The sequence below is a fragment of the Sinocyclocheilus anshuiensis genome, unplaced genomic scaffold, assembly GCF_001515605.1.
Source record: "Sinocyclocheilus anshuiensis isolate Anshui unplaced genomic scaffold, SAMN03320099.WGS_v1.1 scaffold758, whole genome shotgun sequence".
Lineage (NCBI taxonomy): Eukaryota > Metazoa > Chordata > Actinopteri > Cypriniformes > Cyprinidae > Sinocyclocheilus > Sinocyclocheilus anshuiensis.
Window position 1 is genome coordinate 2,931,494 of NW_015548126.1, and position 17,897 is coordinate 2,949,390.

The 17,897-nt window shown below is 37.0% G+C and overlaps 1 protein-coding gene across 1 annotated transcript; it reads left to right on the forward strand.

Moving 5' to 3' along the window:
• Nucleotides 1–1,870: 1,870 nt before the first annotated feature.
• LOC107704705 (protocadherin Fat 4-like) lies at nt 1,871–16,335 on the forward strand. Its single transcript, XM_016507693.1, has 16 exons — nt 1,871–1,877; nt 2,948–3,858; nt 5,058–5,235; nt 5,593–5,773; nt 6,329–6,579; nt 6,679–11,007; nt 11,103–11,204; nt 11,564–11,865; nt 11,983–12,068; nt 12,199–12,372; nt 12,453–12,580; nt 12,665–12,882; nt 13,579–13,852; nt 14,114–15,220; nt 15,685–15,945; nt 16,216–16,335. Exons 1-15 carry the CDS (start codon nt 1,871–1,873, stop codon nt 15,924–15,926), a joined length of 8,490 nt encoding a protein of 2,829 aa, XP_016363179.1. The 3' UTR covers nt 15,927–15,945; nt 16,216–16,335.
• The last annotated feature ends 1,562 nt before the right edge of the window (nt 16,336–17,897 follow it).

The window sequence follows — 17,897 nt, forward strand, 5'->3', positions numbered from 1 at the left end:
GAAATAGTTTTTACTTAGAATACAGAGTTTAACTGACTAGTATTAGTAAGATGGTGGTCACAACAAGTAAAACCATGGTCCTCATTACCATGGTTTATGGTTTTTAAAATAAATAATAATAATAAACTGGAATTTGTAAATTAAAAAAACTATAAAAACAACTTCTATAAAAGTAAAATATTCCCATTTAGGCTATAATAAATAACATACTATTGTGGCCCGATGGCCAGTATCCCTGCCTGCCTGATAGCAAATACAAAAGCAGCAAAGTCCCTGCTGGCGTGATAAAATAAACCACGATGACACAATACTTATCGCGGTATACAGCGTGACATGAATAATATAACACATGACAGGCAACTCGCATCAGTTTGGTCGAGATGACACTGACTGGACAATCTGTTTGTATTGAAGAAAACCAAAGATAATGCCAATAGTTCGTCGACAGTTCATGCATTCAGGCCGATAGGTGTCACAGACTCTAAATCCACTGGTACTATAGTATCGGAACGAATTAAAAACTTATTTTTGTCGTCTTTTGTTAACTAATAATTTACTCGACTGCTCATATATAAAAATACAATAGGATAAAAACAGTATTACAAACCAGTCTGGATGTACCCTATTTCATTCAGAGTTGCTTCAAGATTAATATTCCCGTAGTTGTTCTTTTCTTTTATTGTAGGCTACTGTTCAACGGTTGTCTGGTGGCTCTTTTACAGCTTCTCTCCATTCATTCACCTTTTGGGCGAGTGCCATGCTGGCATCCTCTGAATTCAAACAGAGAAAGATCGAGGCCACAGAATCACTTGGCTGCCATATGAGAGGGGTAAACATTTAAATAGATCATTGTCAGTTCACATTAAATGTAGACAGACCGATATGGCATCAAGCCACTGGAAAACCAGAGACGACTTTTAAACACTATGCGTATCAACTTAATTCTCAAGTTAGACAATATAGACATTAACTATCATAAAATATATCATCTACCAGAGCAACTATACATTTTATTTAACTATAAGTCATTATTAGTTTACTAACGTTACCTGCGCTTTTTGGCGTTACAGTTGCAGAGGCGGTGTAACCGGAAGCACCAGTAAAATCGTCACAGCGCAGGAGGACAAATGGACAATCTATCAGCCACACACACACACACACACACACTGCACACTGCACACTGGACACTGGACAGAGAGATGGCGCATACAAAGATCCAGTGGATTTAATGTCCGAGAAAAGTTCTTATTTGTGTAGAGAGGTAAATGGATACGAGCAAAGATGAACAAATTTGGATTACTACACCTCTGTATATTTCTCATGCACGCGACGGTGAGTATTTTTGTACAAATAAAAAAAAAATTACGATTTTTAATGTTTTTGTGAAAGCCTTTGTAACATCATTCAAGATTTGTACAGTTTCCTGAATATCATAATCTGCATATGCTTATTTAAAAATGTGGAACACCTTTTAGTATTTATACATAACGTTTAGTATGCAGTGTTTAATTAATTAGGCTATATTAAATACACATGTGATATTTACATGTTAATATAATTATGAATGTGTTTATAAAGAGTTCTTTGAAATGAGTAATTATTAATAATATTTCACAATATTGCTGATTTTACTGTATTTTTGATCAAATAAATGCAGCCTTGGCGAAGAGACCTCTTTCTAAAACATTAAAAAAAAACTTAACAACCCCATACTTTTGAACTGTAGAATATGTGATCATGTTTTCATACATCTGGTATCTTCTGGTTTAAACCTGGTTTTTGAAAATATTTTGTCTTTGTTTTTGGGTTTTACAATCTCAAACTGAGACATGTAACAACACATTCGTTTATTCAGTACAGAATTAGCACAATGGGCGGTACAGGTCATAGCTTTTGTTTGCCTTCAAGCACAACCTCAACGTTCACACATTTGAAAAGCTTTGGGAAATGCAGAACTGGCTGAAGAGGTCTCATTAAATCTTACGTCATTTCTTCTTTGTTCTCCTTCAGTCTCAGGATGATGAATAGGGTTTTCTCTCTTGGGGATGCTAGCAACTGCTAATAATGGAGAACCCCCTGTCTTGGCTTCTCTTATTTCAGGTTCAGGAGAAAGCATATTGTGTTCCACATATTCAGTACACAGTGAAATTCACAGTTTTTTTTGACCCGTTTGGGGAAGTTTTTGATGAGGATGCTCAGGATTACATACAAGCTTAGTAATAAGAGTGATCAAGATTATAGAGATTTTTGTTCTGTACATTTGTTCTGGAAATATGTTGTCTAGAGATGTTATACCAAAACGTTAATGTCCTTTTTGGATTTGTATCAAGACTTTTATTAAATTGGCAAACTTTTTGGATGTAAATCTGGTGATTATTAATATCACCTTTGCCATCATCTAACACAAGATAATCTTTAAAAAACACTGATAATTCAGTAAGGCTGTTAAATGCAATCTTTAGTGAATCTTAAAATTAATATCAGTTTTTCATATTGTATGTAATATTGCTGTGATGCCTATGTAGCATTTTATATTTTAATGTTTTATTTTTAAGTTATTCAGACAAAATATTGAGAATTTGAATGTTAGCCATTTATTGATAATCAGCCACAACATTAAAATAATTATAAATATGTTCATTACAGACAGAATTTTAATCTGTGCATCATCCATAGTTTATTCGGTACATATTTAGCAGATTATTTTTCAATTTTCTTTTGGCCTTCTTTTCTAGGATTCTGATTACTGATAGGAGCATACTTTATAGCAAAACATTTAAAAAAAAAAATCAGAGATTGAAGTTTATTTCCTATAATTGGCCTACATTATGGCCTTTTTCTAAAATACCTAGCTTTTGTATGTAAATCTGGTTATTATTATCACCTGCTCAGTCATTTCATTACAAGTATGTTTTATGTCAGGTGCTCTTTTTCTTGTATCTGACAGGTATATATGGAGAAGTGGATTTGATGGTGACATCTGGAAATCTTGAGATCAAGTTCTCTATAAACCAGCATCAAGCTCTATGTCTTAGAGGGGAGTTAGATAGAGAGACAAATGCTATGTATAGCCTCATTGTCCAGGCCAGTGATCATGCTCTACCCATAGAGGCTCGACTCACAACCTCAGTGGATGTTACCATCTATCTTCTGGATGTCAATGACAACTCCCCTCTCATCACGACCCCCAGTACTGTTAGTTTTCCAGAGAATGCACCTCTTCATTCTGTCGTTACGGTTATACAGGCCACAGATGCTGATGCTGGATCTAATGGTGAAGTTGTTTTCAATTTTGAGAGTGCAGAAGAACAACCGTTCAGTATAAATAGTTTGACTGGGGTTGTGTACCTAAAGAAGCCATTGGACAGAGAAACCAAGGACGTTCTCACAGTCACAGTGAACGTCAAAGATAAAGGTGTTCCTCCATTGTTCAGCTCAATGAACCTCACAGTGCTTATTGAGGATGAGAACGATCACAATCCAGAGTTCACTCAAAGCTCCTACAGTCTTTCAGTATATGAGGATGTACCTCGTGGAACAAGCCTGCTCAGAGTTAATGCAAGTGATCAAGATATTGGGTCAAATGGGCAGGTGCGGTTCTCTGTCTCAGAGAGTGGGTTCATGGTGGACTCTGTTCTAGGTGTGGTCTCAGTGATAGACAAGATGGACCATGAGAAGAAGCCTTTCTACAGCTTTTTTGTCATAGCAGAAGACCAGGGAGATATTCAAAGGTCTGCCACAGCAACCATTAGCATCACAGTCCTGGACGTTAATGACTGTGTTCCTCTTTTTTCATCCGAATCACTGACATTACATGTCTTCGAAAATGGGGAAGACTCTTCTCAGCACTCCCATCAGGTACTTAATATGAATTGGACTTCTGGGCCCATATTCACAAAACATCTTAAGGCTAAAAGTAGCTCATAGCAAGATTTAGGAGAAAATCTTAAAAACAATGGGCGTGTCAGTCCTAAATTTAGGACTCTAAATATTTAGGACTGTTCTAAGAGTATTTTACAAAGTCTTTTAGTGCTAAAACTAGCTCCTAAATCTGTGAAACGTTAGGAGTAGTGAAGAGGACTCTTAAGTCACTAAGACCAAACCACAAACTATCCAAAAATGGCTGTTGCCTGCAATCTGCCTCGGAACGTAAACATTTGAGAAACATTTGACGATAAAGAGCTTTTAAAAAGGTATCGCCTTTTGTTTTGGTGGTTATCCCAACTCCAAATTTTCCTTTGATTATATCCTTGTTTTCATTAATCAGTTGGGCATGAAGTAATATCTGGTCTTGCGTCTGTCAGGATTCTGGACTGTCTGTGTTGTGTTTTTGCTCCCCATGTGCTCTGCTACCTAGTTTTCCCGTGTGTGTGTGTTTGATTGTTCATTGTTTCCAGGTGTGTCTCCTTATTAGTTTATCCTCCTCACCTGTCTGCCCCTCGTTATCTGCCCCATTTAAGTTCTAGCCTGTGCTATTCTCCCTTGTCTAGTATTGATTGTTCATCTTGTGCTACATGTGTTCCTGTCTGCCCTGTATACACCGTGTTGGAAGGATTAAAGACTGTTTACTGCGAATTCTCCTGTCTCCTCGCTCCTCAGTGTAGTACAACTGTGACCGTGTCCAGTTTGGTTTTCTTTTACATTTGCATTTTTTTACGAGAAGCACACATGTAAGAGGCTGACAATTAGCTGAACATATACTTGTTTAATTGGTGACACTTAGCCTGCATTTTAAAATCTTTATTTGAATGTGGCAATTAACATTTTTATTTTTAAACCTTTATTTGAATATGGCAACATAATATTGCGCTCTACAAGATTTCTATGAATAAATCTCGGACAGAGACCCCTCCCCTATCAGCCAATCACTGTGTGCATAGTAAGCATGCTGACATCATCCATAGCAACGAGGTCAACCCCGCCCTTACTCTTAGTTTAAGACTTCTCTCTATTCCTTAGTAAAAGTTAGTCTCAGCAGAATCTGAATCTGTTTTCCCTCTTTGAATTTTAATATATTCTTCAGTGGTTCATGAATATGTGAAATGTGTCTTTTGTAGATACATGCCTCTGATGAAGATTCTGATGAAGTTAATGGTCAGCTGACATATTCTATAGAATCAGGAAATGATGAGAGTCTCTTCTCACTTCGTTCCAATGGAACGTTCCAAATCTTAGAAGATCTTGATAGAGAACTGAAAAGCCAATACATGTTAAAAGTTATTGCTGTGGATTCAGGTAATCATTTGTCTCCTTTACTGCAATGTCTCATTAGATATAACTAGTTAATTTGCTAGTTTGTAGGTTACTTTGATATTCTAGGAATGCAATAATCTTAAAATGAATATTTCCACACTGTACACCATAATGCTGTGATGCCTAAATTCACTTGTAGCATTTAAAACTATTTATTTTATGGTTTTAGTGTTTTATTTTTTTTAATGTAATTTTAGCATCTGCCATATACCGGTTATCAGCCTTAACAGGGAAAGAATTAATTGATTTATTGGTGTCAAACAGATTTTGAATCAGTGCATCCCAAGTTTAAGTACATATTCAGAGAATTGTTCTAAATTCTTTGTCCATTCTTTCTAGTATTTCCGTCACTGACAGGCACAGGTACCTTGGTTATTGTTGTTGATGATGTCAATGACAACATTCCAATATTTGACAGTGAGTCATTCAGTACTCACATACTCGAGGATTCTCCTGTTGGGACTGCTTTTCTGAGAGTTACAGCTTCAGACTTAGATGACGGTACCAATGGACAGCTAAGGTAATTTGATAATTACACTTTCACGAGTTTGCCTGCCCATTCATTCCTGACAGATAATGGTAAACAAACTTGGCTTGCTGTCCGCAAAGGAGGCTTGACTCGAATTCTGAGAAAGAACTTATGATGGTAAGGTGTGGAGGAAAAAGAGAGGAATTTAGAGGAGGAGAAGGAGGGGTGGAGGGATGCCAGAAGAATTGTTTCTGGAACGGACCATGACTGCTGCTTATATACAATCATAATTCTCATACATTCTTCCAAACCTTGGGAACTTCAAATAATGTGACAATAATATTAGCATTTTCAGTAAAAATCACTTATGTTTTTGTCATATACTGTATGAGCTAGTGTTATTTTAGTGTTATTTATATATCCTATGTATTTAAGCTTTTTAAGTAAAAATTTTGTATAAAATGTATATTTTATTTTATTTCAGCTTTATTACAATTACCAAAAGCCATTTTTTAATCATTTTAATTTAACATTAACAACACTGATATGAGCTTGTGTAATATAACAAAACTGAGTGTAAATATTTAACTTATATTTCACTTGCAGATATTCTTTAGAGGGCCTAGAGCTTCCTTTTTACATCAATGAAACATCTGGAGATTTATTCACCACAAGTGCCTTGGACAGAGAGACAGCGGCTTTTTACCAATTTTTGGTGACTGTCACTGACGGACATCCAACGAAGCCTCTTTCCAGTTCAGCTGTTATTTCAGTAACAGTTGAGGATGTGAATGATCACTTCCCATCCTTTCTTTATGGACCATATGTGGCTAATGTTCCTGCTTTGATAACCAAAGGTGAATGTACATTATTGTGATTACCTTTATAGTAGTTATCCAGTGTTTTAGACCATTGCCTTTTAGTTTCAATAAACTACTTTTTTCTGTATTTTACAGGATCAGTGATCTGCACAGTGATGGCAAAAGATGCAGATGCTGGACTGAACGCAAAACTAAATTTTTCTCTACATGGCCAACATGCCCATCTCTTCTCCATGAACTCTCGCACAGGAACAGTGTTTATGACAGATTCTGTGAAGAGAAGAAATGATATCACAGTTGAAGTTCATGTGCAGGATGGAGCAGATCTGCCAAAAATGGACACAACAACCTTGACTGTCAGATTCCATAATGATACATACTTTCCTCATATTGCAGTCCAAGTTTATAAGGACGTCCTCTCTGAGGATGCGCCCACAGGGACCCTGGTGGCTATTGTCACTGCAGAAACACAAAGAAATGCACCAGTGTCTTTCTACCTGGCCTCTGGAAACTTTGAGGAGGTATTTGAACTTCACCACAGCACTGGTGAGCTGACTGTCAAGGATCCCTTAGATTTTGTAACCAACATGTATTTTCATCTAATAGTTGAAGCCAGAGACTCAGGGATACCGCCTTTTTCATCATATGCTGAACTTAATTTGAATATCAGTGATGTGAATGATAACCCACCGGTGTTCTCACAAAACATCTACAAATGTGAAGTGTATGAGAACTTGGCTTCAAGTAGGGTGTGTGATGTGTTAGCCACTGATGCCGACTCTGGAGTGTTTGCAGAGGTGGAGTACTTCATTTTGGCTGGTAACTCTGAGGGTGCATTTAAAATAGACAAAATTCGTGGCAGTCTTTTCTTAACAAAACGTTTGGATCGAGAAAAAATACCATATTACAATCTTACCCTCAAGGCTGTTGATAAAGAAAACAACAGTCTTTCAGCCATTGCAGCAGTTGTCATTGTAGTTCTTGACACAAATGATCATGCACCTCGTTTCTCACAGATTTTCATCGTAGAGGTTCCTGAGGATGCTCCTGTTGGTTTTTCAGTCATTCAGATAACTGCTACAGATGAAGATGTTGGTCTAAATGCTGTCATTGAATATAAAATCATTGGCCAAAATGGTGAGTTTCCATTCAGTATTGATAAAACCACTGGCACTTTATTGGTACTGCATCCTTTGGACAGAGAAGATCAAGATCATTATATAGTGAAGGTTAACGCCAATGATTCTGCTTGGAGCATCAGCACAGACGTCACCATAGACATTACAGATGTCAACGACAACACACCGATCTTCTATCAATTGCTTTACACTCACACTGTCCCTGAGATGAAGATGCATGAAGTTTTACTTCTACAAATTAGTGCTACTGACAGGGATCTTGGTGAGAATGCCCAAATCCTCTACTTCGTTGACCCACCAAATGAACTTTTCTTGGTAAATGCATCAACTGGGGAAATTTCAACCAAACAGCCTGTTGTTCTTCATGAATCTGAATCTGTAAATTTTACTTTCACAGTTGTGGCATCAGACTGCGGAAGTGTTCCTTTGAACAGCTCTAGCATTGTTTCAGTGACATTAGTACGACATAATCACTTCCCACCCTCGTTTTTACCCTTCAGGCCTTTAGTACCAGTCCCTTTAACCCTGGATGTGGGAACAGAAGTAATCCAGATATCTGCAGTAGATCAAGATTCTCTTGAAATGAACAACAGTACTGAGTACTTTAATAGTGCTGGCAATGGATCTCTTTATTTTGAGGTAGAACATAACAGCGGAAGAGTGCTGGTATATAAAACTTTAGCAAATAGCCTTAACACCATCCTAACACTTCAAATCACTGCCAAAGATAAAGGACTTCCTCCTCTTTCTGCACAGACTGAAATCAGTTTTGAGGTTACACATGAGAACCTGTTCACACCACATTTTCTTAGCAGCAAAGTGGAGTTTTTTGTTCCAGAAGATTTGTCCATTGGTTCAGTTATTGGGAAAATCCAAGGCAAAGATAAAGATGTTGGCATTAATGGTGTTATTTCCTATTCTTTTGATGGTGGGAATGAAAATGGATTGTTTTCAATAGGACAATCTTCAGGATTGATCATGCTGGTTAAAACGCTTGACTTCGAGGAATTCGAAACTCACCATCTAAACGTCATTGCCGAGGATGGAGGCTGGCGTCCCAAGATGGAGAGACTTAATATCATAGTATATGTGAAAGATTTAAATGATAACCCTCCTGTATTTACATCTACTAATTACATTGCCACCGTTTCAGAAAATGCTTTAATTGGTACCTCAGTTTTGCAGGTTTGGGCGAAGGACGCTGACACTGGAATTCACTCCCAAATCACATATTCACTTATTGCAGGAGACATCCATCTCTTCTATTTGGAAACCAAAAATGGCACTATCTCCACTTTAGGGATATTTGATTATGAGCAGAATCAGCATTTTGAACTTACAGTCAAGGCCACCAACATCGGCTTTCCATATTTGTTTGATATTGCCCATATACACATCCAGATCGCTGGCCTCAATGAATTCATCCCTGCTTTTCAAAAACATCTATACAACTTCACGGTGTCGGAGGCTTTGCTGCCACAAACTGAAATAGGAAGGGTTGTTGCCATAGACTATGACCAAGGGCCTGATGGAGAAGTGTTTTACGTACTTGCGGGGCAAAGTAAAAAAGCTAATTTTGTGCTGGACGAGCATACAGGAATAATATATATCTCAAAAGATTTGAAAAATCGTCTCCAAAATGATGAAGTCCTACAGGTGCTGGCAAAAAACAGAGGGGCCATTACAGGATTTAATGTTGATGAGGCATTGATACATCTACACATACTAGATGAAAACGATCCCCCTGAGTTTGAGTCGATGCTTTACACCGCAGCAGTATCAGAGGACATCTCGATTGGGACCTCCATAACTAAAGTCAAAGCGGTGGACCGGGATGTGATCCTAGAATGGAGCAGGTTTTCTTATGGCATAGAACATGGAAATATCAATAGTTCCTTCATTATAGACCCAGTCAGTGGGGTCATTTCGGTTAACAGTCAACTGGATAGAGAGATGTGGGCCATCTATAACCTGTCGGTCATTGCTGTTGACGAGGGCTCTCCTGCTGTAACCGGAAGCACTAAGGTAGCAATCACCATCACTGATATGAATGACAATCCTCCCAAACTGTTGACCACTGAAGGGTTTATCCAAGAAAACCAACCTGCTGGCACTCTGGTCTCCACTTTAGCAGCCACAGATGATGATCTTCCTCCAAATCAAGGTCCTTTCACATATTGGATGATGAGACCTACTGAAGGTTTTTCGCTTACATCTGATGGCGTTCTCTTCACCTTGAGACCCTTTGATCGGGAGCGCAACCCTCTTTTTCATATACATATTGTGGTTCAAGATGCTGGCAAGCCTCCAGTGTCTTCCACCACTTTGTTTCATATTAAAGTTCTTGATGAAAATGACAATGCACCGCTCCAGAGAAACATTAATATATTGGTGAAATATTATGGAAGTTCCTTCCCAGGAGGACTAATCGGAAATGTTAGACCGACTGATCAGGACGAACTGGATGTGTTCAATTGTACAATCAAAAACAGGCCACTTAGGATGTTTAGTTTCCCATTCGGGATGTGTAATTTGTGGTCCTCCCCATACCAAGGAGAGGCAACTTATAATATTTCAGTCGAAGCAAGTGACCAGCTTCACCCTTCGGTCAACAACAGCATCTACATCAATTACAAAGGCTTTACTAACGTCTCTCTGGACAACTGCGTGTTGTTCTACATCTCTATATCTACTCTTGAGGAATTTCTGTCTTTGAAGTATTTAAAATTTGTCAAAGCTTTGGATAGCCTCTTTAACCTACAAGCATCCAAAACGCATGTGTTTGGAATGAAGTTGCAAGGAGATAAAATGCTGCTTCTGGCTGCAGTGAAAAGCTACAATAGTCAGTATCTAACTGGAGAGGTGGCAAGAGGAATATCAAGCATGCATAAAAAGTTACTGGAAGTGCAAAGCAATGTGACTATATCCCAAATAACCAGCGACCCCTGTATGCTCCATCCTTGCCATAATGGTGCCACCTGCAACAGAAACATTCACATCAGTCAGGAAGTTGCTGTGTTGGAAAGTTCTAGTCTTATATTTGTATCTCCATATTTTGTGGAAATCTTTAACTGCTCTTGTCCAGCAGGCTTTACAGGTGATGCATGTGAACTAGACTTTGATGAATGCACCAAGGAACCTTGTGAAAATGGGGGAAACTGCTATAACAATCCAGGAACTTATTTTTGTCAATGTAAAGATGGATTCTCAGGACCGCACTGTACTATAGTTGATAATGAATGTCAAACGGTGATATGTTTAAATGGAGGAACGTGCTGGAACAGACAGGGAGGGTTCATCTGTGATTGCAGCCTAGGCTATGAAGGTATGGTCATATACTTGTGAAGAAACACTTTTTGTGTGTCTGTCTAATTTGAATGGATTTGTCGTAAATTAATTAACCACTTATTTTTGTTGCAGGAACATTTTGTGATCGTATTGTTGACCACTGTGCTTCCTCCCCTTGTGTGTATGGCAACTGCTCCAGTTTTTTAACTGGCTACTCTTGCCATTGTCCATTTGGTAAGAGGAACTTTTCTGTCTGCATGTATCTTTTTATATATTCTTTCTTATATGATTTAGTTTCTGACCTGATTTTGTGATAATGACCATAGGCATATATTTGAGATATTAATTTATATTAATTATATTAATATTATATTATTTTAATTATGATATTATTTTTAAATTAAGAGTATGTTGTATTAAGCGTAATTTATTATTTATATATATTATTTGAAGTGATAATAATATATTATTTTACTTAGAAAAATATGAATAATGCATTATTCATTATTGAATTCAGTTGATGAATTATCATATTAATGATATCATTGAATATATTTATTTCTGATTATGTCTGACATTCCTTTTATTGTTAGGTATGAGTGGAGTCAACTGTGAAGAGCACAATTATGGCTTTCAGGAAATTTCTTACATAGAATTTCCTCCATTGGATCCACAGTATAACTTCATCTATTTGGAATTTGCAACTGTACAGCAGAACGCTTTGCTTTTGTACAACCATGGTGACCCATCAACTTCAGACTTCCTGGCCCTTGAAATTGTGAGAGGAAGGCTGTGGCTGTCTTATGATCTTGGATCTGGAGTGATAAGATTGGAAACAGGGAAGATAGTGGCTGATGGAAGTTTTCACAACATCACCGTAAGAAGAACTGGAAATGTACGTGATTCCCATACACGGTTATTTTTCAGTCTTAGGAATCAATCAAACCATTTTTGTGAAAGATTTTTGAGATATTTTGTAGGTATACATGCTTAATGCTTTTGTGTCTCTCAGATAGCCTCTCTAGAAATAGACAACTGCTCTCCCCATGAACCGCAAGGCTTTTGCTTGTCGCAAAATGGTGCCTCTGGAACCCAAAGGTAATATTTAGTTTAATCTCACCTTTCTGTTGCAGATTTAACATGCTAGTAAGCATAATTACAAACAGCTATTATTTGTTTATGTAACTGAACTCATGTAACTGAAACTTTAAATTACATTTACAAACAGGACTCTGGAAGTGAGCTCAAATAACATGACGTTTGGCGGCATAAAGTCCATTGATGTCATTTTACAGAGGCAGATCAAGACTCATGACTTTGTTGGCTGTATGAGAAACATGCAAGTGAACAACTTCGGTCCAGATTCCTTAAAATCTCTGGCATCCCAGAATGTTCTTGATCGGTCAGTTTCAAACGATTCTTTATAACTATAGAATTTCTATTATAATGCCATGTTTCAGTTTATTTCTTTTTGATTATCAGATGTCCACGAGCAGATATTCCTCCTTGTGAAACCGCAGTGTGTTTGAACGAAGGAGTTTGTCAAGACCGATGGTCGCACCACCACTGCCAGTGTAGAGACCATTTCACAGGACCCAACTGTGCCATGAGTAATTTCTTGTTTTTCTTTGATTGTTTTCTGTTATAGTGCAACGTTTAAAATCTTAAAGTGAATGTCATTTTGTTTCTGATAGATTTGGCTGAGCAGCATGTATTGTTTCTCAACGGGGAGGCCTACATTGAGTTTGCTGTCAAGGAAAGCTACAGAAGAAACCAGCTTCTGCAAGCCATCCTGGATGGGAAGGAAGGAGATTTTCAGGGATTTGACAGTGTTGAGATCAAGATGAGGACTGTCAGAAGAAATGGTGTTTTGGTTGTGTGCTGGTGTCAAACCGTTCATCTAAAACTTCAGGTGAGCTCTTGGAGAATTCAATTTAATTATTACTAATTATTCAATTCAAGTTAAGCTCATTTGATAGAATATGCAGCATCATGTTACTTACAACAAAAAAATCATTTAAACTTTGTGAGGAAAATTTAGCTTATGTTGAGGCATCTACAATGAAAGTACAAGAGGACAGTTTTCGGAGGATTAAAAAGCAGTGAATGTAATGTGGAGCTTATAATTTTATAAAAAGCACTTTTTAATCTTTCTTCTGTTAAACCTTCTGTATTATTTCATTAGTAAAGTTGTTCATTTTTTACAGCCATTTTAGAGATTAATTGTTATGTTGTCTGGGCCACAAAATTGTAAAATTTGATTTTGGCAAGGTGATTGTATTTAAATATACACAATGGTAATTCAAAGTGCTTTACATTAAGTTTATAAAAAAGAAAAAATACAAACAAAAAATGTATTTTAAAACAGAACGGGAAAACAGCTTAATAAGCCATTTTTTCACACTAAAATCATGTTAAAACATATTGTTTTTGTCTTGTGGCTATAAGTTTGAAATATGAAACATGCAAAACATTAATGTTACACATCAGTAAACACCTACTAAACACCTTCGATAAACTGAAATCTGCAATATCTGAACTACTTTGTCAGTGTTGTCTGATAAATCTGCCAGTTCAGTTCATAACATGTTTTCTCTTGCCTTCTCAGATATCAGATGGAAAACCTCTGTATGTGTTCACCAATATCACATCTGGTCAGCGACTGGAGCTCTCAATAGAGGGAAATGTGTCCAATGGACAATGGCATGTTCTTCATCTGCGCAGAAGAGGCTCATACATGTCTCTGTTTCTGGATGAACGGCCTGTAGTGAACACCACCAATGGCACCATAACTCACCACACATTCTTAGTGGAGACTATTTTTCTGGGCTCTGCTCCGTTGAAAGAATCTAGAGATGTCCCAGAGATTATCCAGAATTTAGGTTAGATTGCCTCTGATTTGTTGCTTAGTTGGTTATACAATATTGCAAGTTTTATTGTCAAAAGCAGGGTTATTATAGAATAGAATTTGAACATTGGTTATTTTTTCAGATGTTAATCGTGTCAGTGTTGCAAAATGTATCAGTTATGAAACAACTCTTTTCATTTTAGTTTTCATAACCAATTTATCCATATATTAAAATTGCCAATGATCATAAAACCTTTATATTTTGTTGGTTATGTTGCTTTTCTTGGTTTTCCAGGTTTCAGAGGATGTGTGGAATACATCAAATTCAACGGCCACCTCCTGTCATACAACGGCTACAATGAGATAGTCGATGCCAACTCCAGCCCGCCTGTCTTCCAAACCTATTGCGTTTCTCCAAACCACTGTGTTCTGACTCCATGTCTGAATGATTCCTGTCTATCTGAGCCCTGCTGGAATGATAGTGACTGTGGATCTTCTTCCAAAGACGACTACTGGTGCATCTGTCTGCACAATGTGTCTTCGTGTGGATCTTGCTCATCTGATGTCATCCACAGCGAGGCCTGTTCTCAAACCCAAAAGAGTGAAGTCCCCGTATGGATCGTAGCAGTAATTTTTCCCATTGTCCTCATTCTTCTGATCCTAGTTCTCTGTATTATCCTCAGAAGACAAGACAAACTCTGTGTGGGCGAAAAGAGGAGTCAAATCTACCTCATGCCGCCAAGCAAACAGCACGGCACGGATAACCTGGGATTTAGTTTAAGTCCTGCTGATGAGTGTCCTCAAAATGTGTCAAATGAAGCCAGCAAGCAGCCGGATCTGATAAAACCAAGGGATTCTATGCGAGTAGTGGAAAGCTATACTGAAAGCGGGCCTTCTTGTCATGTCTCAGGTTTTGGAGGGAGTGAACTGGAGTACTATGAGATTGACAGCACATACTCAGATGTGAAGAAGACCCTACAGCTGAAGAAGGAGGATGAACGTGGAGAACAGGTGAACGGCAATCCAATAGTTTCTCAATCCATCATGCAACCTCAAACTAATCATAATCCATCTCCTAAACTTCAGAGAACATCTAGAGGTAATATTAACCAGTGGCAACGTCAATCCCAGCTGTTCTTCAAGAGAAAGCTGGATCCTGATCTGACAGGCCCTCCACAACATCTCTCAGCAGATGAGGTTGAGAAACTGAACACCCCACAGGGCCACAAGGGATACCCTTATCAGAATTTCAGAGAGTGTCCCATAAAGCCGTGCACAGACGGGCCAGTAGAGACATCTTCAGAAAGTGAAAGTCACTGCTCCTTCACCGGCTCAGAGTTTGACTGTGAGAGAGAACTGTCCCTCATCAGCTCACATGACAAAGATGAACATCCACCTGAAGGCAAGGACACATGTGCAGTTTCATTTATCTGACACCCAAATTAAAGATGTTTATAAAAGTAGGGCGAATATTGGTTTTGCACTTTAGTTATTATATAACTCTTTATAGCCAAAAAATATAACTAAATAAGAATTTATTTTGAAAGTTTAATAACTTTTTTTCTAGTTAATCACCGAATATCACCGTTAATAACCGAACTAATAGTGACATCTTGTGGTTTGATCAAATGAAGAAAAAAACAATAGCCATCTAGTGGCCATTTAATGTCTCTCCACCACCAGATTCTTCCAAATGTCAGACTGTGCTTTAGGAAACAAGGAAGGCCTTTACTTTCTTACCTTTTGATACCGTTGACTATTGAGTTGAAACATTAAGAAATGAATTTTGTTGAATGTGAATATACAAAATTATATTGTGTTATGACAGTTACTGAGCCGATACCCCCCCAACTGTTTCAGCTGCAGATTGGTCCAGAGGACAGTTTATCCTGAAGGCCCCTTCACCGTTCAGAGATGTGGTCACATCCCCCTCTGTCCAGAGTCTCCCGAACACCTCTGTCTCCGGCGGGATCCAGCAGCTTGAGAATCTCCTAAATCTAGGAGTGCATTTTAACACCTATGCAGATGTGTTTGAGGACATAGCCAGTTTACCGACCATTCAGCCAAATGACTGTGATTTTCAGAGCGATCAAGAGGAAAACATTTGAAAATAATGTTAAAAACAAGGTACTCAGTTTATTTATCATTCATATAGGCTACTTTAAATCACTTATTAAAACTGGACCAGTGAAATACTGATGAATCATTCCTTTCATAAGAACATTAATACAAGAGTAAATATGCTATTTATAATTATAATGGCATATGTGCAAGCACATTGTAAATTTACCAATAGTGACTTAATCATCAATAGTATAATGCATAATAATCTTGTTACATTGGCGCCATCTGTTGTCAGATCTTTAACATTTCATCTGCTTATATCTGATTCCATAGGTTTTGTGGAGCTGAACTATAAGTTTTGTAATCATTTAAATGTCAAAGATGAGGTGAATTGTGTTTTTATACTGAATGAAATAACTGTATTTTGTAGCTGGGCATTTGTTTGCAATACAGTTTGTGTACATGCTAATGCATACAGTCTTTTGAAAATGAAGACAAGTTCTAGATGTCACATTTTTAACTCCAGCAAAACATTTTTCAGTGTTAATTTATTTTTGAAAATCAATTTCTGTTCAATCTCATAACATTCTTGGCTACAATACACAAACAACAACAACAACAAAAAACAATGGCAACCTTCTGTTTCTTGACAATAATTTGAGAGTTTTGGAAATATACTATTATACATTTAAACAGAGATTTTCTGATCTGTGTTGAAAATATTATTGTTTATTTAAATTTATTTAACCTATTTAGTGATGTCCTCAGCAAAATCTAAACAGAAAAACACTTGAAAAACAAAAGCTAGAAAAATAACACAAAAATATAAAATATAAAATCACATTTGTTAAACACAGATGCTAAAATTAACAAGCCATGTGCAATTCTGACTTTTAGTTTTAAAGCAGAACTTTTTGGACTGCGAACATTTTGTGTCTGATAAAATAAAAACGAATGAGATACGGTTATTAATTTGCCCAATAAACATATTAAAAATAGATTAATAATTATAAAAACTCATAAGCAAGATAAAAATATAAATATATCAGTTTAATTAGCTATTTACATTTTAAATGCAAATTGTAATAGTTCAGAGGAATTTTTGTTGCTACAATTTATGATACAGTAAGCACCTATAGTCAAAGATGTTTTTTAAAAATTTTTATTTAAAGAAAATAGTTTTAAAGAATCACAGAAAAGTGACAGTAAAGAGTGATTTTTGAGATGTCATTGCTAAATATGTTTTTGGTTTCTTATTAGGCAATACAAATGGTCAATAAATGGTTAAAAATGCAACAAAGTATGTAATATGTCCTTACACTGCAACATTTGATCACAATAAGCATTATATACAACATACCAGATATAAGGGTTCATTAAGCATATATCTTTGTCTCAACATGAAGATGCTTTCAGCTGAAGGTTGACTTTTTCCCCTCTCATTCTCTTCATGAAGACGGCCTTGATTTCCTGAGTTCTCAAACAGTAAATCATTGGGTTAACAACAGGCGGTAGAATACTGTAGAACATAACAAGCATAATCCGAACACGAACACCTGTAGGTATTTCAGTGGTTACGTCACATATATACACAGTACATCTAGGCAAAAAGTAAAGGCATATGATTAAAAGCTGAGGGGTGCATGTGGAAAATGTTTTAAATCGGGCCTGAACACTTGAGAGTTTGAAAACAGATCTGATGATGGCAATGTATGAAAATATGATGAATATTAAAGGGTCTAAAAGAACAAACAAGGATACGGCTAGAGCATTTCTCCTCAGCTCAGTTTTGTCTCCACAGCCAATTTGAGCTGATTAATTGAAATCGCAGAAACATTGATTTATTACGTTTGTCATACAAAAGGGAAGCTTTTCAGTTTGGTAAGTAATGGTAAAAATCCTAAAATAAGTAACCAACACACTGTGCACGCATATGCAGTATGCTGGTTTGTGATAATAGCAGGATATCGATGATATGATATCATATGCAAAGATAATGAATTCATACATAAGGC